The sequence below is a fragment of the Dermochelys coriacea genome, chromosome 15, assembly GCF_009764565.3.
Source record: "Dermochelys coriacea isolate rDerCor1 chromosome 15, rDerCor1.pri.v4, whole genome shotgun sequence".
NCBI classification, from domain to species: Eukaryota; Metazoa; Chordata; order Testudines; family Dermochelyidae; genus Dermochelys; species Dermochelys coriacea.
Window position 1 is genome coordinate 29756650 of NC_050082.1, and position 24656 is coordinate 29781305.

General features: G+C 45.6%; 1 protein-coding gene across 1 annotated transcript; it reads right to left on the reverse strand.

Annotated features, from left to right (window-relative positions):
* Positions 1 to 476: 476 nt before the first annotated feature.
* Positions 477 to 23302, reverse strand: LOC119843664 (sodium-dependent serotonin transporter-like). Its single transcript, XM_043498304.1, has 13 exons — positions 23097 to 23302; positions 18321 to 18455; positions 17484 to 17703; positions 16775 to 16913; positions 14889 to 15023; positions 12248 to 12351; positions 10633 to 10760; positions 9719 to 9831; positions 8747 to 8878; positions 7683 to 7782; positions 7244 to 7344; positions 4726 to 4893; positions 477 to 3845 (listed from the first exon to the last, which is right to left on the reverse strand). The coding sequence occupies exons 1-13, from the start codon at positions 23212 to 23214 to the stop codon at positions 3765 to 3767; spliced, it is 1674 nt and encodes a 557-aa protein (XP_043354239.1). The 5' UTR covers positions 23215 to 23302; the 3' UTR covers positions 477 to 3764.
* Positions 23303 to 24656: the final 1354 nt, after the last annotated feature.

Consider the following 24656-nt stretch of genomic DNA (forward strand, 5'->3'; position numbering starts at 1 on the left):
GTTAACCTATACAAAGAACTGTTTGCAAAGCATATAAGAATAATGCTTACAGTAACAGAATCATTTGCATTTTAAAAGATGCATTGTACTATAATCCCACATTTATAACAAAAATTATTTCACATCAGCTGTAAGAAATGGGAGTAGGTCATCAGGGCAAAAGCTGCAGAATGAAGTTTGCAGCAACACAGCTGTATAAAATAATTTATATTTTTAATAGGAAGGTTTGATCACTCAAAAATTGTCTGTTCTAACCTGAGATTGGCCAGTGTCAGAAGACAGGATACTGGGCTAGATGGACCATTGGTCTGACTCAGTATGGCTGTTCTTATGTTTCATTATGCAAGTTTTTCATCTTTAAGATAATATCCAGATATAAGGTAACATAATACCAAACTGTAGGAGACAGCTGGGTTACATGCTTAATTAAGACGTCATGAGTAGAACAATGTGCTCTAACACGATTCAGCTTTGTTAAACGTATTCATTCTTGAGCTAAATGAAAATAAGGCAGAATGCTTTTAATTCAATTGGGGGTAGGGAAGTAGGTTACAAACAAGCCTTGGAGATTGAAAAGTATGTCAGGGATAACAAAATAGTGTATGTAGAAGATATGCCAAAAAGTAAGAGTTCATTATAGTGCTACAGCTCTAATGATAAAAATAAGAGATGGAAAGTGTTTAATGTTAACAAAAAGCTTTTGTAAAAGCTGAAAAAATTGGTAGATTACATTAAAGATGAACTGAAAAGATTTAAAGAAACTGTGTAAGTTTCCAGATCACTAATGCGGAAAATGTGTACAATTTATTTAATGAGCTGAGTAGCGTGTATGCGTACCACTGCTGTCTTACTGGATGGATTCAGAACTGCTCAACTGAGTGTCATAAATCCTATACTGCTAACAGCTAATGGAGATTCTCCTTTAGCCTAAATTATAGGGACCTGATTTGGAGCAGGAGGATCTGAATTCTGTCCCCACTGTCGTTGTGGAGTATCAGGGAATCCCAAAAGACAACATAGTGATAACCATGAAGTTTTTGGTTTTGATAGGTTTTCTTACATTTACTTTTAAAAATAAAATAGTTAAAGAGCATTCTGGTCTTTACATACTACACTAAGCTGGGGATGCTGTCTCTTCTGCTGTAGTTGGTGCTCTCTCGGCTACTTCTTGCAGTGTAGGGAGAGCTGTTTTAGGATGTTGTCAGTCGTAGGATAAAATGTGGAATCCTGAACTCAGGTCTTGGAAGGTTAGTAAAAAAAGGAAATGATCTTAGCTGAGCTTTGGCTCAGCAAGGCACCAGACAGGGAATGAGGAGATCTGGGATCTGTTCCTGGCTCTGTCTAGGCAAGTAGCTTCCCCTCTCGGTATCTCATCTGTAAAATGGGGATTCTGAGACTCTTTGTAAAGTGATTTGAGATCTATGGAGAAAAGCGTACTACATAGCTGTTAGGTGTTATTATGCCTGGCATGTTTAGTTAGCTAACTAAAGCTTTGTGGTTCACCTTTAAATAGAATTTCCCTAACTGGCTTTTATTTTGGTAGAATACAGTTTAAGTGCTAAGGCAGAGCAGCAACTGCAACCAGGGTTATAGATATGTGATGGCTCAATTTACCTCTACACACAGTTTCCCCAATGAAACACACGCAGACCAGTGGTGATCCAAATCTAGATCCACAGTAGAAGCTAGTCAATTAATACACTTAAAATAAAAAAAAAAAAACCCAGCAAGGTATTCTAAGATCATCTGACTGCATTTTACTTTTAGGAAAACAAAATTTCAGAGTCTAGATCTGTAATTAGGTTTATGTCACAACACTCAGCGTCACATTTATTTTCCACATCACTCACATGTTAAATAAGCAATCATGCGGCTTTTGCACTCCACATTTAGTACGTTGGAACAAGGAGACTGCAAGCATTTCTAAACGATTCATGAATTGTAATGTCAGCCATAACAATCTTACTCTTGTAGAGAGTATTCACAGCTATGTGTCCCTTCTTTGTGAGGCACAAAGGATTAGGGTATCATCTCAGAATCAGAATTAGCAATAAGGAATTCATCCCACAGGTAGCTGGAACACAAGTGGTTTTGAATTTGGAATCATGACTTTCAAACAAGTGAACAATGAGGAGAGCTTGTTTTGCTCTCCCAGCAGTGCGTTATACTTGCTACTTGTGCTTTGTTTTTCTCTTTGATACCAGACCCAGGTGCACCTCCCATGGAAGTCTGTCTGCCACATTCAGGGGTTGCTGTTTCGGGGCTAGCAAATGCATGTCAGTTGCAAAGGAGGGTCACTTGTGCTGATTTGGCATGCACCATTTTGGGCCAGATTGTGATCTTAGGTATCCTCCTGTAAAACTAGAGCAGTTTGACTGAAGTCAGTGGAATTACTCTGGATGTACAAAGGGTAACTGCGATCACCGTGAAGCCCTCGCCTTATCTTATGTTTTCTTCTGAGTTGTTTCTCCTGTTATACACCACATTACTGGGCCCTTTCAGCATGTCAGCTTCTCTAGTTTTGCTTCTAGTTTTGCACACCCACCTACGCTTTGATGCAAGTTACATTCCTCTATGCCTTACCATTATTATCTGGCCAATTTATATCTAATACAGAACTTACCACACTGTTTGCCAGTTAAATTTGGCTCCGAATATTTGAAAAAAAAAAAAAAAAAGACTATGTACACACATCTATGTACTCTCCCCAGCTGGCTGTTCTTTCCCCTATATGTGTGTGAAGAACAGGTTCCTCCTCCTCAGTCCACTGTCTGTACCTGTCTGATCTAGCAGCCAGGTCATGCCACAATGTTAATGAAGTACCATCCGAACCCCAGTTGCTGAGGGAGGAGGAAGGGCTGTTGATGAGGATGGGCAAACCCTTTCTCTAAACAAGATCTCCTTGATAACAAGAAACCCAGCTTGGAAAATCCTGAAGAGTGATGGGAGGGAAGTGGATTTAGGTTTAAATACAACACAAGATATAGTTCCAACTAGTGGTTTTCCCCATGGCTACAGGGACTCCAGGCATGGCAATCCAAGCAGCTCTGCTTTGTGGAATGCTCAAATGAGCTGTAACAGAGAAAAGAAGGCTGAAGACCAGGTACTGGGAATTGTGCTTCCAAAGGCAGGAGTTCTGTTGGGTCTGTTGTGTCCTCGGCTCAAGCTGAACCATGTCTGCAATGGTGTAACTAACATTTAAGCAGACGGTGCAGATATGGAAGAAGACGCCACTTCGGGGCTTAACAATGCTACAGTCACAGGGAAGTTGGGAGCACAACCCACTTCATAAATATGGTTGCCAAACTAGCATGGGGGGAGGTGACTAGATGACCTCTTGAGGTCCCGTCCTGTCCTATGTCTCTGTGATTCTATAACAATCAGGCTTCCTCTCAGACTATAAAATTTTATTTATACTTCAGACATTTAAGGGCCAATCCAGCTCTTGTTGCAGAAGGACTTACTGCCTTCATTGAAGATTGGATCGAGCCCATTATTAAGACATGGACAGTACAGTCTTTTACTGAGATGCTGGTTTGTGTACAGCTGCTATGGAAGGAGGACATGGCTCACAGACAGTGGATTAGGTGTGTTCTCCACACCTTGTGGCGAGCTTTGGCCAGTGAGTATAACTCTTAGGGAGAGAAGCAGGGGAGCAATTTAAACAGTGATGGCAGCTTTTCTCTTCCCTGTCCCTTAGTTGGTTTGGTAAGTAACAGTAAAGGCAAACAGCAGTCTAATGTCCCTTTTTATGCACCATAGGACTATGGCACTGATGACATACATACTGAATCCGCGTGCTGGTCTCGTATGGCTTTCTCTGGTCGAATGCACACTGCTAGACGCTAGAGGATACAAGCAAAGAAAAGGCCGGGGGTTACCTATGGCTCTCGTGGCTAATGCAACTGGTGCCACGTTGGGACAAAAGCTGGGCAGTTTCTCTGCCTCTCTCACATGCCATTGAAATGCCAGAAGCCTGGGCACATCCTTGTGATTCTCACATAGTTGATGGCACCATGTTGTCTGGTGCAGTTTAAGCCCATCACAAATGATGGTATGACCGCTCAGCGGGTGCACTGTGCTCTAAGGTTAATGCTGACATGCTTCTCTTTGGGCAGGACAGCCCCTAATGTAATTGTGCGTGGGGTGTGGGAGCCCTGTGGATGGGAGATGGGGTCTTTCCCTCAGCTGTGGAGGAATGAGGGACTTTGCAACCTACTGAGCTGCTCTCAGATTGGTCACTACAGTGTGACGTGGGTTTGACACCTTTGAGAGGAACTGCTTGTCCTCATGGTTTTAGAAAGATTCAGGCTAATGCAATAAAAACCTAGTGGGCCAAGTTCATTCATTGGGGTACACCAGGGAGGAGTTCTGGCCATTGTAGACCAGGGATAACCATTAGAGCCATATTCCAGATGGGGCCCCATGGTCCCCTAGCCAGGCCTCGAGAAAGGCTTTAAAATTACTGTTGCTGCTCTAGGCCAGGCAGGCCAACAGTGCTAGCCTGAGCCAGTTTAAAACTAGTTAATCTGTCATGATTTAATTGCCAGGTGAACAAGGTCACTAGGGGATAAGCAGAACTTCTCTACAGAGCTTTCAGACCCTGCCGGCCTGTTGAAGACTTAACCCCTTTCAAGTCTTTCAAGCTGTGTTGCATCACACTCTGGCTCCTACAATATCTGACCCACACAGGATTGTGACGCATGACACTCAGCTCTTCCTGACCTGTTTAAGGGATCCAGGAGTCCAGACCAGCTTGTACACCATGTAGAAAGGGATACAGATGAAGGACGATGCTCCTATGAGGTACCCCACTGAGATACTCCACTCGGGGTAGTGATAGTCAAACAGCATGAGTGGTGGCTGGTCCAGCAGAGAGCTGACTATTATAAACTGTTAAGAGATAACATAACCAACGTCAGGCGAGCACATTCACGGAAAAGCACAAGTCACATGCTCTACAACCACCCCTCAGCCAGTTTCAGTGAATTCACACCAGGGATGAATCTGACCTGGTGTCTCTTGTGAAGAGGAAACTGGTTAATTAGGGACATGTCAGAAGAGGACAAGTCTCCTCTGAGCAGCTAACTTGGCCTCTCTTACATGGGTCATGTGCCACTGCACTGCATCACACGATGTGACAAATTGTCTGAACAATGAAGGCTAAAGAGGCCAGTGGTTAGGCAGAGACTCCTTTCAGGCCAGCTGGGATGCCCCACCCCTCCTCCAGCAAGTCATGGGACCTTCTGCAGTGCAAGGTACTGTGCCAGCTCCTCCAGCACATGGGGGTACATTCATCCTTGGTGTAACCTCATTGAATTCCCAGAAGATCAGTTAGGGTGGATTACTTAGTCCTCGGCTTTATGAGTTTAATGTCTTCTTTTAGGTACATTTGCAGGTGAGTTTAGCACGAGGGAAAGGTCCTGTGCTCTCAGTCTTGGAGACGGACTCACTGTCTTTCTCCCCAGAATTGCTCCAGCCCAGGCAGCAGCAGTGCCAGCTTCCTCATTCTGCCCCACCCATGTGCCTCATCCCTGATCTAAGAAGAGTTCAGTCTCCAGAGTCAATTCAGACAATGGCCTCTCTGCCTGCACTGTCAGTAAAGGGGCCAGTTGGTGCCAGCTCTGAGGCTGGTTTTGTGATGTGGTCATCTGTCCACTGGGAACTTAACTGAGGCCAGACTTATCCCATTCAGACTGCCCCTGAGAGTGTCCCTTTACGGTGCTTGCATTTCAGTATCCGTCCCCCATGCCACTCCCCCAGGAATGTTAATAGATGGCTGGCTTTTTGTACACAAGCTTCATGCAGCCTGGTGGGAGCTCAGCAACTACAACTCAGGTGCTCTGCAGACTGTCTGTGTCTCCTATTAAAGGGGAATGGCCTGGGATTGAATTTAGAAATCCTAGTTTGTTAGTGTTTGCTGCTGGAGGAGAAGCTGTGGTTTCAGAGTGATACTTTGCTACTTATAATGTGAACAGATATTGCTATATTGATGGTACCATCAGAACATTCACTGCAATCTCTCTGTCGCGCGCGTGCGCGCACACACACACATGCACGCCTTAGAAGTCTGGGAGTTTGTTTAAAACTTCTAAGGGCAAAAAAGGAAAATAAAATACAGAATGGAGGGGCAGTAGCGTTTGGGAGAATTTAGAAAGCTAGCGTGGCAGTATATCACAATGTAATAAAAAGCCATTTAAAACAGCATCACTAGGTTTTTTCCTCTTGGAATTATTTGTTCATGATTATACTAGCATCACCTTGAACTCGCTCTCCAATTAAATCAAATCAGTGTACAACATCTCACCAATCCCACTGTAAATATAAATTGATTGTGCAGCCTAACTTCATGCTCTTTTTTTTCAGTGATTTGCATTCTAATCTTTAACGGCTAATCTGGATTTTAAACTGACATTTCCCAGAATTATATTCCTAACACTGATCCAGTTTGTTTGTGGGGTTTTCATCAGATGAAGAAAACCGCACTCCAGTCACATGTCTGATTGGTATAACTAAATAATTTTCCTTCTGCCTTGATGACAACCTAGAATCTCAAAGTGCTTAAAACATGAATTAATCCTCACAATCCCTCTCCCTGTGCAAAGTAGGTAATATGAATATCCTCCTCATTTTACAGATGGGGCATTCTTTGAAGTCCAGTGAAAGGTTAGCACTTCAAAGGTGATGGATCCAGTACAAAGCATAGCACTGGAGTTGCATTTAAAATAGCAAACTTGGCAGTTTAAGCCACAGTACATTGCAGTCTATAGTGTCAACAGCTTTATTTTATAAGGGGGACATGATAGGGCCAAATTCATTGCTGGTGTAAGCAGGCATGATTGTGTTGACTTAACTGAATTGCAGCTGCCAGCTGTGAGCTTGGCCCATGGTACATAGATTCTTACGAGCCTGAGCATATACTATATGGCCTTTTCTTTGACAAATACACAGTCTCAGTGAGTACAGACAGCATGTCATGCTCCCTTTTGAACTTAAGAGTTTCCTATTGATTTCTTGCTACCACAAACAAAGGGGAGACTTTCCATAAGCAGCCCTTCCCCCTGACATATCCAAGTGGTTTTCTCTGTCACCATGAACTGGACAGGAAACTGCATGGGCATCTATGGGTCACAGGCTGTCAGGCTGCATGCCAGAGTTCCAGCAAGCCGGAGAGGGACTTGCGTGGTAGAAGGTTAAAGGAAAGTTGGAAACTTAATTTTTTGCTTAGGACAAATATACTCACTGCTAAAAAGGCAGGGCTGATGGCAACCCAGCAGACCTTCCAGAATATCCCTGGGGTGAAGCCCAGCATGGCTTTGACATCGTTACAGAACCTCTGAATTCCTGTATGAGGGAGCGGGGGGCAGGAAAATCACAGACATGGCGTCACTGTCACAGCAGGGAGGAATCAGGCAGCACATGCAGAGCAGAGGACATATTTAGAAAGAGTTTCATGAAAGTGCTGGGAACTGCTGCACGTGTAGGTGGCAGTCGTTGGCCCCAGCCATTGGACAATTCATGCATCTATAAACATTTATACACAAGGAGTCCATTGAAGTCACTGAAACTTACTCATGTGCATGGAGTAAAGCATGTGTGTAAGTCTTTGCAGGCTCATGACCATAGGTTATTCTGGTGCATAATATAAGCCTAGTGCTGGAGAGGGATTTTTTTCTCCTTACCATAAAACCATGACACAGCTATTGCTTCCAGTAACACCACCGCCAGAATTGAGCAGCCGGCACCAAACTCCTCCAGCAGTTTGACAACATATGCTCCACCCTGGAATAACAAACACAAGCAGGCTGTAATTTTAGCGGCTCTTACATGGGAAGTGCAATGCTGAACTTTAGCCACTTCTATTGCACTAGTTTTCTCAAGCATTCCATTCACACTGGCGCTAACAAGCCCCATGTGGTGCTGGGCGTGAAGGGGTTAAGAAGAAAATGAAGGAAACTTTTTTCTCTCCCTCAAGGTATTGGTTCAGGTGCCAGTCATGGGGCTGACTGATTGAGGGAGTCAGTATAAAGGGAGTCTGCTGGGACAAGTTAAGAGGAGCTAGATGTAAAAAGAGGGAGAGAAGAGTTCTATGTTAACCCACCGCCCCTCACGGAACAGGAACATACCAACAAAGCATCATGGGGTCTGAAAAGGAAAACAAGGACGCTTCAAAGTACTCGAGTGTTTTGAATGTATCAGCAAAATAGCTGATAACGGAGAGCCAGCTGCTCAAGCTTATTTGGACTTTCTCAAAGCCTTTGACTAAGTCCCACACTCAAGGAAACTAATTAGTTTTGGGCTGAGAGGTACAGCTTTGTTATGAACTGGTTAAGAGACATGAGAAAAACCAATAGCAATAAATGACCCATAATGATTCCCTCAGGTTTGGGCTAGGACTGTTGTTTAGTATATTTATTAATGATCTGGGACATGGCATAGACAGCAAGGTAGCAAAATTTGCAAGTGACTCAAAATTAGCCAAGCTAGTTGAGCTTGGAGAAAGTTGTGAAAAACTCTAGAGAGACCTTTCCAAGCCAGGTGAATGGGTGGTGCAGTTGCAGATGAAATTCAGTGTTTGACAAATGCAAAGTCATTCTGATTGGAAAATATCATCTGAACTGTATGTATTTGAACTGGGCTCTATGTTACCTATAGCCAGTTTTCATGGCTGAACTTTTTGCAAAGCCTGTGATGTTGGGCCTGCAGAGGAAGGAAGTAGCATCTAGTGTGGCTCAGGCTTACTCACGTGCGTAAGGGTGGTGAGAGAGCCCAGAAAGCATATGGTGATGAGGCTAAATACGAACAGCTCCCTTCGCTTTGCTAGGATGTGAGGGTATTCGTCCATTACCGCCGTGATCACAGCTTCCAGGCCTCCAAACTGCAAAAGCAGCCAGATGAGCCAGAAAAATGAAGCACAGGGTGAAATTTTGCTCTTGGTGCAATCCCACTAATGTGTGTGTTGGTTCATTAGCTTCATTGGTCTTTTCTGTGATTTACACCCATGTAACGGAGAGCAAAATTTACCCCCGCCCCAGGGTTTGAGTTACAATTTCCTGCACAGATGTTATCAACTGTGGGGAATGTGCTTTACCATAGTTCACCATGGTTTATTTTCACATTTTAAAAAAAATCACGAAATCTTATAATAAACATTCAAATGAAATTAAGTTTATAGAACACAAAAACCTTTTTTTTGGTGAAAACTTTTACACTTTTTTGTTTGTTTCCATTTTCCCAACCAGCTCTACCAAAGCTCGAATTCTTCTGGCATCTCAGGGGCTTGTAAGGAACATTGATAGGCCAAGTAACACCAAATAGCAATAGGGCCTGATCCTGAGACATGCTGAGCACCTGTTGCTCCCACAGCCTACAGGGAGTATTGCTCAAGACCCAATCCTAGTTCTTTTGAAGCCAGTATTCCACTCACATGGACTTAGGGGGAAGCAGGATCAGGCCCTTACTGAACAGAGAGGAATCAAAGACATGTTGAATTCATCCACACCTGGGTCATATTTAGAGAGGTACAGATGGCATATTCTTTGTTACCTTTCCTGCCCCCTCCCACCTGTGCACCCCAACCCCATTTTGAATGATATATAACAATGACCAAAAGACCCACCCCAAAATAACCCTTCTGGGAGCGAGGGGCCTGGAATGTACAATCATGCCTTTCTTGGATCATTTTGCTCTCGCCCCATAGGGAAATCAAAGTACCTACCGTGCTGTCCAACCCCAGCGTGATCATCATGAGGAAGAATATGATGGCAAAGAAGGTAGAGCCCACCATATTTGCAATGGCCTCAGGGTAGGCGATAAAAAGGAGACTTGGACCTAGAAGGGAACATCAGGTTATGTCCTTCTATCCGGTTGCTATGAAAATAGTCTGTGATATGAAAGTACCAGGGCATCTGCTTTCTGCTCGTGATGGCAGAAGCTGGAAGAAGTAAGGTGATTTTCTTCCTATGCCGGAAAAACATCTAGGTGGAGATTTTCAAACGCATGAGTGGCAGATAAATGTCAGTGAAAATCTTGCCCTTACTCATCTCTGCCAGGCATTACCAGTCTGGGATTTCCCTTCCCGGGTTGCTGGGGATTCCATCCCCTCCTGTGGCAGGTTATTCCATTTCCCAATTGACCTTGCTCTTGCTTAGTCTAATCATTTCAGCTTTGGCCATTGCTGTGTCTGTAGTCACCAATAGTGGGCACCACACACAGTAGCTCCCTAACTTCACCCTACATTTGTTAGCTTGCAGAGGACCATATTCTGCTCCCACTTGCAGCCGTGTGACTCCAGCACTTTGACATTTCTAGGAAAGCTCCAACCTGAGTCATGGTCTGGAATCTAAACGTTCATTCAGTGATCACTGTACGGACACACAGTATTTAAGCCCTGTGAGGTTGGTCAGAACTGTCTTTCCTTACGATAGATGGGGACATTTGAGGCACAGAAAGGGGAAGTGACTTGCCCAGGGTCATACAGCAAAGAAAGGGATATAACTCAGATCTTGATGCTCAGTACGCTGGTTTCAGTCCCTAATGCATGGTTCCAGAGAGGCAGCTTGCTGATATCCAGAGCTGGCTGGGGCTAAGGGGAAGGGTGCTATTTCAAGGCTAACAGGTCTTGAGGCAAACCTTTATCTTTTGCTACATCTTCCACCTCCACATCTCTCATTTCAGCCATGTAGCCCAGCACTGTGAAAATGACAAACCCTGACAGGAAGCTGGTCAGACAGTTCACTGCGCTGGTGACAATGGCGTCTCTGGAAGGCAGAACAGGAGTGGGTGACTTGAAGGGCAAGGTATTTAAAAAACTGGTTTTGCATTTGTATTTCTAGCCCCAATACGTAGAGGCCCAAAACCTTCCCCTTATCCCCCTCCCCAAACAAACCGTAAAGAGTAAGAGCTGTAAAAATGAGGTTCCGTTCGCTCACAGCATGAGGCACAAGAGGGATTCATTCCCATGCGGCTGAGTGGCCAGGACCACGGCTGCTTCCAGCTCTGGAGGCAGGATTCGTGTTTGGGAAGGACAATTCTGCTTGCTTAGGAATGAATAACTAGCCGGGCAGAATCTCCTTAATAGTCCAAGCACCACGAGGTAGGGCACCCACCGGTGTAAGTGCTGGGATTTGCATTGCACCTGGGAAGTCCAATCTCTGGGACACTGACAACCAGCCAGGAGCCAGAGGGCTGCCCAGCCCGCTCTGTGCAGAACAGAGTAGGCTTTACACTGTCAGAGTTGGGATTAGCGCTCTGGAGTGCCTGGCCACTCCTCTCTCAGTGAGGATCTCAAAGATTGCACATCTGGAAGTTTGGATCCTGCAGCCCTCTGTCCAGGCGACAGCATGGTCTCCCCTGGTGCTGGGATGAGAGCACTGAATAATTTGGGGCGGCTGGCCCTGCTTGTTGGGGGTGTGACCGATATGTGCAGAAACAGCAGAGAGGGGGGAGGGATAGCTCAGTGGTTTGAGCATTGGCCTGCTAAACCCAGGGTTGTGAGTTCAATCCTTGAGGGGGCCATTTAGGGATGTGGGGCAGAAATTGGGGATTGGTCCTGCTTTGAGCAGGGGGTTGGACTAGATGACCTCCTGAGGTCCCTTCCAACCCTGAGAGTCTATGAAACTGGTTCTTTCTGGAGGGCAGAGACAGTTCTAAGACCCACCCAGCTGAGCAATCCCATGAAAGCCCCCAGTGCCCTCTGGGAATCCACTGAAAGGTGCCTAGCTGCTTAGAAGCAGCATTCCCACGCAGTAGAGAAGTGGCTGCTGTTACCCTCCCCCACCAGTGCGTGGGAGCAAGAGGGAAGCTGGAGGCCCTTGGCAGAGGCTTGGGCTCGCTGTCCTGCCGTGATGTGGCTCGGGGTGCACTGCCTGACCACAAAGGACTTGCACTTTCAGGAGTATTTTTGCTCAGGCAAAGGCCCAGCTGCCCTTCTGCAGGTGCAGTTTGTGCCTTCAGAACTTGCACCTGGACCTTTATACCTGGCAGAGATGAACTGGGGACCCCGTTCTAAGAACTTGCTCCTCTGGTTCTTCCATTTGCAGTGGAGGGAATGAGGAGCCCAAGGACTAAAATTCTCACCTGCTGGCAAGAAGGGGGGACAAGCGGCAGGCCCACCGGAGGGAGCTGCCCCGCGCTAGCCCGTGCAGAGATGTGGCTGAGTTTTCTGTGTGTTCTGCTGCACATGGGAGGCTCAGCTCACACCCCTGCTTCTGGCTATTCTGCCAGGGTGGAGTCCACAGTTTCTTACCGGTAACAGTTGTTGTTGAAATGGTTGTAACTGGCAAGCGCAAGAAGAACACCAAATCCTGGGCCCAAGGAGAAAAAGATCTGGGCAGCAGCGTCAACCCAAACCTGGCCAAAGAAGCAGAGACGCTGGTTAGACGCAGGAGAGCAGGTGGATCCCAGGGGCTGTGACTCGGCCAGGAAGCCCATCTCCCAAACACACACCGGTTGCCTCCCGCTCTCAGGGAGACAGTGGCAGGGGGTGTGAATCTGGGCACCACAAATAGGTCAGCTCCCTTTGCGTTTTCTCTGACCCCCAGGCCGTGTGTAATGGAGTGCACCTCTAACCGTCTCTTTCTGAAATTTGCCTTTTGCCTCATTTTGAAAGCGCAGAAAAAATTCCAGGTTGGCCAGAGTGCCTGTGGCACTGTGCCTCGTATGTATGTCTGCTCTTTTCAGGATCCGTCTGCACTGGGCAATTGCATCACTCTGGAGCATGACCCAGAGGAGTGGTGGTAACTAACATGGTATTAGACACAATTGAGTATAAACAGGGTATCATGTCAGCAGGTCATGGTTAGCCCCAGGGATCAACCAGCTGCTACAATGCTGAATGCTACATGCTAGATTCTTGTTTACATTGTGGCCTCTCTGCACCATTCTCACAGTGCCAACAAGTGTTACGTGTGTAAATGTAATAGTTCCCATGCAGCTCAGGGACCGGCTTTAACACAATGTGAGGTCCCAGTGCAGAGAAGCCCTTAGGTTGTGTGTTACATTGGTGACCCCTATTTAAATATATTTTCCTGAATACTGTTTTTGGATGTGGTTCCCTTGCTTGCCCTTGTTCTCCAATTCCTCCTGGAAGGACACCCCAGACATAGGGAGGAGTTGCGGAGACAGCTCTCCCAGGATGAAGGGAAGTAGGTGTCCTTCCAAGGGTAATTTAGCAGCAGAGAACTTGAGCAATGATATCTAATTCAGGTGCAATCTAAGCAGAGAAATCGGATGAGAGAAGGGATGAGGATGTGAAACTGAAGCACTCCCGAACCCTCTCCCAGCATCCAGCTACACAGGGGCTTGGCTCACAGTTCCTGGAAGAGGTGATGGCTGCAGCATGATTGGCCGTGTATCTGTTTTGAAAGATTTTAATTGGAAAGTATATCACTGATTACCTTTAATGAAAATTCTCAAGTGCAGCTCTGCAGTAATTACAGACAGGAAATCTGTTGTCAGGCCAGCTTTACAAAGATAGGGCGAAAACACAGCATAAATAACACTCGATGGCAAATGAGATGGGTGATTCAATTAAAGATTTACATTTCCAAGAGCTTGTCCAGTGCGCCTTTATTTTCTGAAGGAATAATGACCCCATTACTCTCTGGTTCTCAGATCTGCGCTGGGAGTCTCTGCCAAATGAATCCGCAAGCACTGGCTGCTGGGGGGGGGCGTGTTGGGGTGGCATTTAAAGGCAGTTGAGGTGGATACAGCAGATGTACCATCATGTGGGAGGATGAGAGATCCAGGAGGTGCAATTAATGTCACATTAAGCACATTTAACGCTGCTGCTCGCATCATCTCCCTGATTGGTTGCTCTGATCACATCAGCCCCTCCCTCTGAGTCCCCCCTTCTCTGCCACATTGCTTACCAGTCTTTGTCCTTGCCTTTAAACTGGGACTGTTCAGCCTACGAAAGAGACAACTAAGGGAGGAGATGATTGAGGTCTATAAAATCATGACTGGTGTAGGAAAAGTGACTAGGGACGTGTTACTTACCCCTGCACATACCACAAGAAGCAGGGGTCACCCAATTAAATAAATAGGTAGCAGGTTTAAAACAAACAAAAGGAAGTACTTCTTGACACAACACACAGTCAACCTGTGAAACTCCTTGCCAGGGGATGTTGTGAAGGTCAGGAGTAGAACTGGGTTCAAAAAAGAACTAGGTAAGTTCACGGAGGATAGATCCCTCAATGGCTATTCACCAAGATGGTCAGGGATGCAACCCCATGCCCTGGGTGTCCCTAAATCTCTGACTGCCAGAAGCTGGGACTGGATGACAGGGGAGTAATTGCCCTGTTCTGAAGCACCTGGAACCAGCCACTGTCGGAAGACAGGATACTGAGCTAGATGGGTCATTGGTCTGACCCTGTGTGGCCGTTCTTATGTTCTTTAAGGCCCCCCATGACGTAGCCCCAGCCTGTAGCTCCAGCAGTGGAAGGGCAGTATGGTTAGGGCTCTGTTACCATTATGTCGCACTCAGAGCAGGGGGAGGCAACATAGCCGAAGGCGGCCCATGTCCAGTCAACACAAAAACCTCCAGCCTGGCTGGTGCTGGCAGAGATCCTACACATCTGATTGTCCCTCATGTAGCCAAGACTGTTGAGTTTGGGCTGGCATGTGTGGAGCTTACCCTGTGTCTGTCCATGCTATACCTGTCCCGGGATAGACAAGCAGAGGCCTGATGTTTCCAGGGCTGTCAAGCCAGCTCTGATGTCACAGAAATGGCTTTACATATAAAAAACAAACAGAGCATTGAACTTGTCTTAGCATCTTCCAGATTCTCGGGTGGCTCCTGTGCACATCACTAAATACAACAAACCCGCAGTGGCAAGGAGTGCTCCTTAGCAGGTCAGAGCCTGTGAAGCCTGCTGTGTGTAACTTACAGCAGTGCTCATGAGCTTCTCCCAGTCGGGTCTGAGATAGAAGATGATCCCTCTCCAAGCCCCTGGCAGGGTAGCTCCCCGAACCAGCAGTATGAGGAGGACGATGTAAGGCAGCGTAGCTGTCACCCACACCACCTGAAAAGAGAGACCGGGCAAGGGTTTCAGTGACAGGAGAGACAGACGCCAGCAGCTCCTCTAGGTCACAACCAGCAAAGAATATTAATGCAGATATTCCAGGATCATCACCGATGCTCTGTGTCAAATGGCCTCCTGTCTTTGTGTCTGAGCTGGTGAGAGACAAACAGGTTTCAGTTTTGGTGGCCACTGTTTGGAATGATCGCTCAGCTGGGGGGTCAGAAAATGACTCTCCAAACCTCAGTGACATTGGAGTCTGCGCCTGGCTTGCTGATTAGTGGTGCAGTTAGCTTAGAATGGGTTCACTCATTGCCTTTGGCAAATGTAGGAAATAATTTCACACCTCCCAGGTGATGCTGCGCTGCTGAGAAAGGATGATAGATACAGTTTGTGGAGGGACTTAGTAACAACTTTGGCAGGGAAATAGCTAGATGACCTCATGTAGTCTTTGCAAGACTTAGATCTTACAACTATGCATTCCCATGTCTGACCTGGGAGTAGGTGGGGGAAGTTTGTGCTCAGGGGCTATGCATGCACTGATCGTTCAGATATAACAGTCGGAACAGAGGTTACCCTAATTGATCCTAACAACAACATTCTACGCTATGTGCTTATTCTGGAGGCCTGATTTGTGCTGAGCCCCCACTGACTCCAAGTGGGCATGCCACCACACGAGTGGGCCAACACGTTTCCACCAAATGTTGTCAGTGAAAAATGCAGATTCGGCAACATCAAAATGTTTGGGGAATTTATGTCGGTTTGGCTGAATTGTTTCAGTTAAAAAACAGATACAGCTTCTAAACAAGACAAAATGTTTCAATTTTTCAATTCAAAATGATTTTTTGTTTTGAAAATTCCTTCAACTTTTTTTTTTTAAATTAAAACAAAACCTTAAATGCTTGAAATCAAAGCAAAACATTTCATTCGACCCACATGATTTTTTTCAATTTTTTGATTCACTGAAAAATTTAAAAAATTTTGTTTTGGGGTTGAAGTGAATTTTTTTTTTTACTTGCCATTGAACCAAAACATCAGTTATTTGCTCAACTCTACTCAGCACTGCTGGAAATCAGGCCAGGATGTGTGTTTTTTGCTTCTGCTTCCCATTTATTCTTCTGCAGACTGTAGTACAGTGTACAGACAGAACCCCACCGTTATGGCTGGCAAGCAAGGTGTGCCCAGTTTCAAGGGCACCTTAAATTGTCGAAAGGGACTGTATTTAGCACTGGACTGGAATGAGTACCATTGTTGCAATCTTTGGGGCAGTGAGAACATGAGGCAGACAGACTGCAGGAGAAAACCACCCGCATTTCTTATGGACTGTCCCATGACGGCAGAGCAGATATGAGTTACAATATATTGGATGAATTTTGCGTTTTTTCTTTTATTTGCAGATTGCCAGAGATCAGATGCCAGAGTTCTCATGTGTGTTTATTATTGAAATGACTCCCAGATTTCATGGGTGAACAATCCTTGGGCGGCAGACCTTTGGCAATGTGCAATCCCTGCTCTGCCAAGGAGTCCCATCCATTACAGCAGATCACAAGCTCAGTGAATGCGCTGTACCAGGCTCCTCTGCTGAGGTGCTTGCTTGTGAGATGCAAAGTGCTAGGGGTGTGCATCTACCCAGCAGACCCTGAGGATTAATGCACCAGGCTCTGCGTTAGCCGTATGATGCCTCTGCATTGAAATATGATGTTATTACTCATTTGGACGCTGCCAGGAAAATCAGGTGGGGGAGCCCTCCTTACCTTCCCTGAGGTTTTCACTCCTTTCCACAGGCTGAAGTAAACAATCGTGAAGATGAGAAAAAGGCAAAGGATAAGCTGCCAGCGGATCCCGCCGACGTCATACAGGCCACTGGATTTCTGAATCTCAAGGACCTTTCTCCTGTGGCAAAAAACCCCGGCAGCTTAGTCACTAATACAAGAAACAGAAGGGAATGCTGAGCCATTGTCCACTGGTAGGCTGATGTAATGGTCAGATCTGACACCCTGCCCCTGGCATACACAGTCCAGAATGCCCTTCCCCAGAAGGAACATTGCTGAGCTGTGACAGACCTGTAGGAACCATGGTCGAGAGGGTAAGGCCAAAACCTAAGCACTGGGACTCCTACATGCTGCTCTTCACCCAGTCCCTGGCTCACTGTGTATAATGGCCTCGGGTTGGCAAATCACGTAACCACTCTATGCCTCAGTTTCCCTGCATGTGAAATGAGGGTAATACTACTTACCCACCACATGGAGCAGCAGGAGCCAAGTTTGTAAATCTTGCTTAGAGTCCCAAATGAAAATATAAAGCAGTGTTATTATGTGTGTGCCTGAAACGGAAATGCCAAGGATCATTCCCTCTGCTACTCTGCACAGCAGGCCCTCATGCTGAGGTGCTGTGGTGTCTGGATGCCAACAAGCGAGAGATTCCCCCCTCGCCCAGTCACGTAATCCACTTACATGCACTTACGTATAAAACTCTTCTGCTGGCGACTTAGAGAAGGTGGTCCAAGTCACGTTGCTCTTTCCAAAGTAGTTGGTGCAGTTGGGGGTGTTCCAGGGATTGTCACAGCTTGTCCAGGGCAGGGTACCAGTGAAGGAGGAGTAGAAATAATACAAGGCCCAGGCAATGATGGTGTTGTAGTAGAAGGAGACATATAGGGCGATGATGCAAATAGCAAAGCCAATGCCTGTGTGCAGAGAAGGGCGAGGTCTTCAGAGGAGCACATCATGGGGTCCCTGGGAACCAGGCAGCCCATGCGTATTGGTTCTCTTCCACATCAGTCATGGCATCCCTGCATAACTTCATGGGACTGAGTGAGAGCTGTACAGAGAGCACCGGATTCCAGGGATTGGAGCTTTATTCCCATGTGCTGCTAGTAGTTAGTTGTGTCAGGCCAGTTAATGAAGTTACATCTGGGATGAATTTGCCCTATTGTGACAGCTACTTATTTCTGTGGTTTTCCATATTTTGGACACTGCTGCTTTAAGAGGAGCTGGGGAACAGGTTGGGGAAAGGGAAATGAGAAGGGGAAGGGATCCCGGGAGTGGGGTCAGGGAGCTGGGGAGCTTGGACAGACGTGTGCTGCAAGGCTCTGTGTGCTGGGAAGGAGGGGCAGTTGAGACATGGAAGAGGTGTTATCTGTGAGCTATAGCATTACTGCAGATGCATCTCACAAGGGGTGACAATGTACCTACCTTCAGCAGGACTCTTATTTACCTTAATTTCTCAGCTTGGCAAAGCAAAACACAGTCTGGTAATGCTAAGTGAATGTTGAGTTTCCAGGGTGGGGGCAGGGTGTCTTACCTTTAAAGATGGGACAGATGTGTTTCCAGATGGAGATAGCTCCTGTCCTATGAAACTGTCCCAGGGCCAGCTCCATGTAGAAGAGAGGTACTCCTCCAAAGATGGCCATCAGAGTGTAAGGAATGAGAAAGGCCCCTGCAGAGAGAGAGGCAAAACCATCACAGAACATCATGACATCCACAGCAGCAAAGGCAGACTCACAAGCCAGCCAGGTGGGTTGGGAATATCTATTTGAAACAGCATGTCCAGGCTCCAGGACTGAGTCACCGATCCTGCCCCTCTCTGAGCCCAGGGCAGGCACCTGAGCTCAAATCCTGCCCTACTGAGTTTTCCCATTGACTTCAGCAGAGCCAGGATTGCACCCCGAACTTACAGCTGTGGCTTTCCTGCTACCCCATTGACACAGGACTGGTTGCACAAGGGCTCTGCACCTCTCATGGCAGCACTGGAAAAGGCCTCTTCCTACACAGCCCACATCGGCGTCCGAACCCTGACAAGAAGGGACCCATTTATGTAGCAGACCTGCCTGCAAACAGGTATGTATGTACCAATCCCCCAGCTTCCTGGGGAGTTGATGCTGGTGTAGTTACACAAAAGATGAATTTGGCCCATCTTCCATGCAATATGTGGGAATGTAGATGAGAGATCGTTTACTGAGTGGGCTCCGTGTCTGTGGGACATACTGCAAATTCTCAACAACACTATCTGGGTACATGCATGTTTGTAACTGAGCCAAGGAATCAATGTTTTCTCCCTATGAGCTGTGGTAACACACTGGCTTTTATGAGTGGTTGGATGTTCTGAAGTTTGTATGCGATTGTATCATTACCTGTACATAAAGGGGCCCCATTTTAGCCAGGAACAGACGGATTGGCTGTAACATTGGGCAATGCAGACGATCGGAAGGGAGAGAATGAAATATTAAGCACCTTTCAGGTTTTAAAGGTTCTACAGACAAAATCCCAATGAATATGTATCGTCACTCATTGAACTCAATAATTAATGCTGTAATTTGCATTATTCATAACGATGCTGTAATTACCAGGGTTAGACTTGTGCCCACTGGATTCTTTCTAACTGGAACTGCTCTCTCTATTCATCAGAATATCCTGCTGGGATTAGTTAACTTACCCCCCACGGCTCCTCTCTCTGAAAGTCCTATACCCAAGGAAATGGCTGTTTTATACTACCCAGTGCACATGTGGGGTTTTCCTTTAGATGAATGATCACTGGCAAGGGGTCATGTAGGGAGATGTGGGCATCACATGAGCTCCTGTGAATGTGAACAAGGGACATTTAACTCCTTCTGCTCAGGAAAGTATATGACTGGGGGGGGGGAACCTGTGTTGGGTTCCTGCTTGGATCAGCATCCAGAAATCTGGATACTTCTCGAAACTATCCAAACCCCCTGCAACTGCAGACTCAGGCTGGGAATCCAAGAGTGAGGACTCATTAAACACATTTTCCAATACGTCAGTGTCGCACTGACCCCAGAAAGCCAGAGGACAAGGGCGAAAATGTCTGCTCAGCAGCGGAAAGGCTGCAGTGGCATCCGATCCATGCAAGTGAAGGCAGTGAAGGAAAGTGACCTGGATCCCAAGGGAATTCCTGGCTATTCATCCCCACCATTGCCCCACTCCCGGGCCACAGGATGGGCTTGAGCTACCGCAGCAGCCAGCAACAGGGACGGTGTCTTGCTAGATGTCAGAACAGCCCCAAGCACAATGGGAACTGACCCTGAGCACAACTGTAATTTAAACCATAGCGGTGGTAACATGAGGTCACAGATGTAACCGATGATGCTGGGTCTCAAGGGGGAGGAGAATGGAAGAATTGTACTTCATTTACAATCAGAACAGGCATAGCCATGTGGCAACTGGTGCAGATGGGATATAGAGCTTGGTTATTATTGGCTCAGCTGGGTCATACCATTTAAGCACAGCCCAGAGTGAGGGGCAGGACAGAGCTGCACTGAGCCGGGGAAGCAATGGGAAGCATTGTATCTTGAAGATACAGAATGCCACGCAGAGCTCCCAGGCCTGCAAAGGCTGAACCTGTACAGGATGCAGCTTATTATTCCCCGGGAGGGTGCCCCGAGGGGAAGGGGAGCTCTGACTCCATCCCCTTTTGGAGCTCTGTGCACAGAAGCATGGGCTTATAGATTCCCGCATGGTGTCAAAAGCCTGACTCCAAAACTCGGTGGCGTCAGGCAAGGGCAAGAGAATGGGAAAGTGAAACAGTTTGTAAAGGGGAAGGCTGCCAGCCCCTGCTCTGCACAGCACAAAGCAAACAACCAGCACCCTGACAAAGTACACGGCAGTCCCACACTTCTTTCAGCTCTACTGAGCAGAGTCATTCTTGCTATGCTGGGGAAGGATGCTTCAATACCACGCTCTCTCTTCTGACCAGGTCCTTTCAAGCATGAGCAAACTGCGATGACTGAGCAGGAACAAATGGCATCCTGTGCCCAAATATGAGCATCCGTTGCCACTGGCCACCTTTTGTAGAAGCCACGTCAGTCTTTCGCAGCAGGATTTCTGACCGCAGATTTCAAGCACTAATCACAGAAGCTGCACTATCTGCTCCAGTGGTGTCAGAGTGTCCGTTAGCCCAAAAGGGGATGATGCTGTTTAGCGACTGGCTGTTTTCAGTGACTGTAACTCCACCCTTTACAGCTGTCAATTGGAGAGGCACAAAAAATCCTGTGTACAATGGTGTCCCTAGCCTCTGTTTGCCAGAAGCTGGTTATGGGCGACAGGGAATGGATCACTTGATTACCTGTTCTGTTCATTCCCTCTGGGGCACCTGGCATTGGCCGCTGTTGAAAGACAAGACACTGGCCTAGATAGACCTTTGGTCTGACCCAGTGTGGCCGCTCTTATGTTCTCATGTTTTTATGTACAACTAGGATCCCAGAGGACCTCTTAAAGCAGCTAGAAACTAGGCTAACCAGCCTGTTGCTTGAAATCTGTATTTGATATCTTGCCAGGAGCAATAACTCTCCCCCCCCCAACAAGTAGTGCTGCAGCAATTGTTGTGCATCCTACTGGAGGTCAGCAGAAATAGTCGCATGAAATGCAAACAGAGGCATAGAATGATTGAGCCCTGGTTCACTACAGTCTCTCTAGCCTGCTCTTTATAGAATCTGATCATTTGACAAGGAAGAGAACAAATGCTGGGCACCTTTCTGTACAAGGAAAGCAAAGGCTGCAAACTCCTGACTGAAACAAGACTTGCTAGCTGACATTGCTATTCGCTACTTTCAGGGAGTGTTTTAAATGTTAATAAAAAAAGAAAAGTGTTCACAGTAGACAGAGTTTAAAAGTTTCCTCTTACTTTGTAGATAACTTGCAGCCCACAACTGTAACAACTGATACCATACTCAATTTTCTTGAGGGAGAGAAGCTCAGAAACTGGCTTTTATGAAAGCAGAGGGTTGGTTTTGGAAGGAGAGCTTAGGGAATGGCCTTTTCATGAGAGTGTAAATAGTTCTGTAAGTTCTATTGTGTGACAAAAGCAGAATGTCTGCGAGGAAGGAAAGCCAGTTAAAACACAATTACTTTTATTAATGTATATTAGGAGCATAAGTGATGAACCAATCAGATCTGATGTGTGCTCTCTTTCTCCCCCCCCCCACTTCTCTCTTTGTGCCATTTCCTCTTTCTTTCCTTTATTAAAAACACCCTGTGATTGTTTTGACAGTTTTATTAAATGGCTTTTACATTTATATTTACTTGGCACGTTTAAGGAAAATATGCTCAGGCCAAATTGACCAGCAAGGAGCTAACGGCTGCCCTCAGTTTCACTGGGGTTAATCCAGAATATCTCCATGGATTTCAGTGTAGATATTTTGGATCTACATGGCTGAAACGGAGATCAGAATCCAGCCTGCAGTGTGTAGCCTGGCATTAATTATTTTCTCCTAATTTGCCATGCATGAAGGTGTGATACCCAAATGCCCATGGCTTTTGGCAGTTGAATCCACTGTGTCTTCTGCAAACAACACAAAATCTTCATTTCTACATTTTCACTTTCTTAAAAAGGATTTTTCTACTCTTGTTTATTTAAAACAGTTTGTTTGCTCATCAGTTGCTGGAAACCTGTTCTAAAATCAGGATTCTGGTTTGTCTTGAACTTTCAGGTAATTATTTCTATCAGGAAGAAATAATCGGAATGTTTAATTAATTGGTTGAACTGCTGAAATCTGTTGTATTTAGTTCTGAAGGCTAGTACCATGGACAGCTCCTTAAGGAGCTATTTGGCTTTATTTTTCAAGCCCATAACTGTGCTAGCCATACACCTGTAATCCTGCACAGTAATCTTAAAGCAAGATTTGTTTTGGACATTTGAAATTATGATCTTAAAATGTAAACCATCACAAGTAATCAGTTTCTCAAACTGGGAAGACTGCAAAGTTAACAACAACCACACAGGATTTGATCTTTTTGGTCCCATTTGTCATTTGCCGTTTTCTTTTTTAAAAACTTCTATATTAACCATAACAATTGCATTTCCCCTCCCATATGCATAAATTCACACCTCTAATCTCATGAGGATCAGCATTGCTGGAAAGATATTTAAAATAAGAACAGGTAAAACAGAAAAGAGAGACAAATCCCAGCAGAAGTTTTGTCATTCACTGAACTTTCTGGGTTCACAATAAATGCTGTAAGAACCAACTAAACAAGAAAGAAATAATAAATTTTTAAAATTTGAAAAATAAAGTCACTTTCTTTTCTTTAGAAGAGGATTACAAAAATAAAGCTGTGTCCTTACCCCCTCCGTTCTGATAACAGATATAAGGGAACCTCCAGACGTTGCCCAAATCTACAGCAAATCCAATCACTGATAAAAGAAAATCCATTTTTTTGCTCCACTTGTCCCGGGAATCCATTTGGGTTGTGAGAAACACAGGGTTGGCAGTGTGACTGGGGTTTGTTTTTATATCCTGTCTGGGAAGGCTATCCGCTTGAACTGGAGAGTTTTGCTCTGATATTCTGCCTCTGATACAAATCCTGCAGGGTTCAAGCTGAAGAAGTTTGAGAAGGGAAGGATTTTTTATGGCTCATGACAGCTCCAAGGAGGGGAGTGTCACACTGACTGGGCTTCTCCACCTCCAGCCTGGAAATCCGCACCAGGAGAGAGGAGCCATAAGAAAGACCCATCCTTTGATCAAAGGCAGGAGGGGGAGTAGAGAAAGCATTTCATTTAGAGCATATCACTGAAATGCCGGGACCAACTGTATAGTGCTGGTGTTTTAACAGGTTCTCTTTATAGAGGTTTGATATCAGTACAGGCGTACACTGTGCTCTTGTGCAGGGTGAAGTTGTTACAAGGCAGAGCGTGAGATTTATCATCATCATTCCTACTACGTTAGGTTGATTTGGAACAATTCAGGTTAAGTGAAAACGTATTTTCATGTTGCTAGCCTGACCACTCCATCCTACATTCAGTTGCTCTTGATTATATCATGGGCAGGGCTGGCATGGCAGGTTCCATAAAGACCATGGATCAATGTATCTGTACATAGATCTAGCATTACTTCTCATCAGAAGCAGCAGTTCTGCTTTGCTCTCACACTGTCAGATAAACAGCTATGGGTTCATTCTTTGTAGATTTTTTTAGAAAGCCACAGTCTTCTTACATTACTAATAATGGACAAATTATAATGAGTTCAAGGACTCTACAGTTCAGTCTTCCAGGGGAAATCTGTCCTAAGTTATGACTGACTTTAATCGTCATTTTACTAGTAGGCTGCAAAAGATACAAATGAACTCACCCAAAACGCACTGTTTACTCAGATTACAAAAAAACATGGTGCCATTATGAACCAGCAGACGGGTATGTGTTTCCAGTTCTTATAGTGAACTTTCAGAATTCTCTATTTGCATTATCCTTTAAGGGGCTGTCTAGGTTTACATTCTTCCAGTTTCTTTATGTAGCAAAGGGCTAGGGGCTGCCCCCAATAAACCATCTGAAAGTGAAATAATTTTTTTGCAGAGCAAATGTTATTAGGAAAGGGATTGCACTATAATAAAAGGTCATTACACTCTTTGCAATTTGATTGGCATCTTGACAAATTTTATTACCAGCATAATTTCTTTGGCTTGGTTCAGTGCCAGAAACACTGACATAGAGAAACAAATAACTCAGGGACTATTTTACAGAGAGAGAAGTGGATTGGCGGGTGAAAATGTTATGAACTCTTCTAGCACAATGCAAAGCCTGTCTCAAAATAGTAACCGTGAAAGGAAAATAGGCCCTTTGGCACATTGATCATTTTTACCAGTTTACACTCTTGGGCCAAATCCTGTAGTTCTTACTCAGGTAAACCCA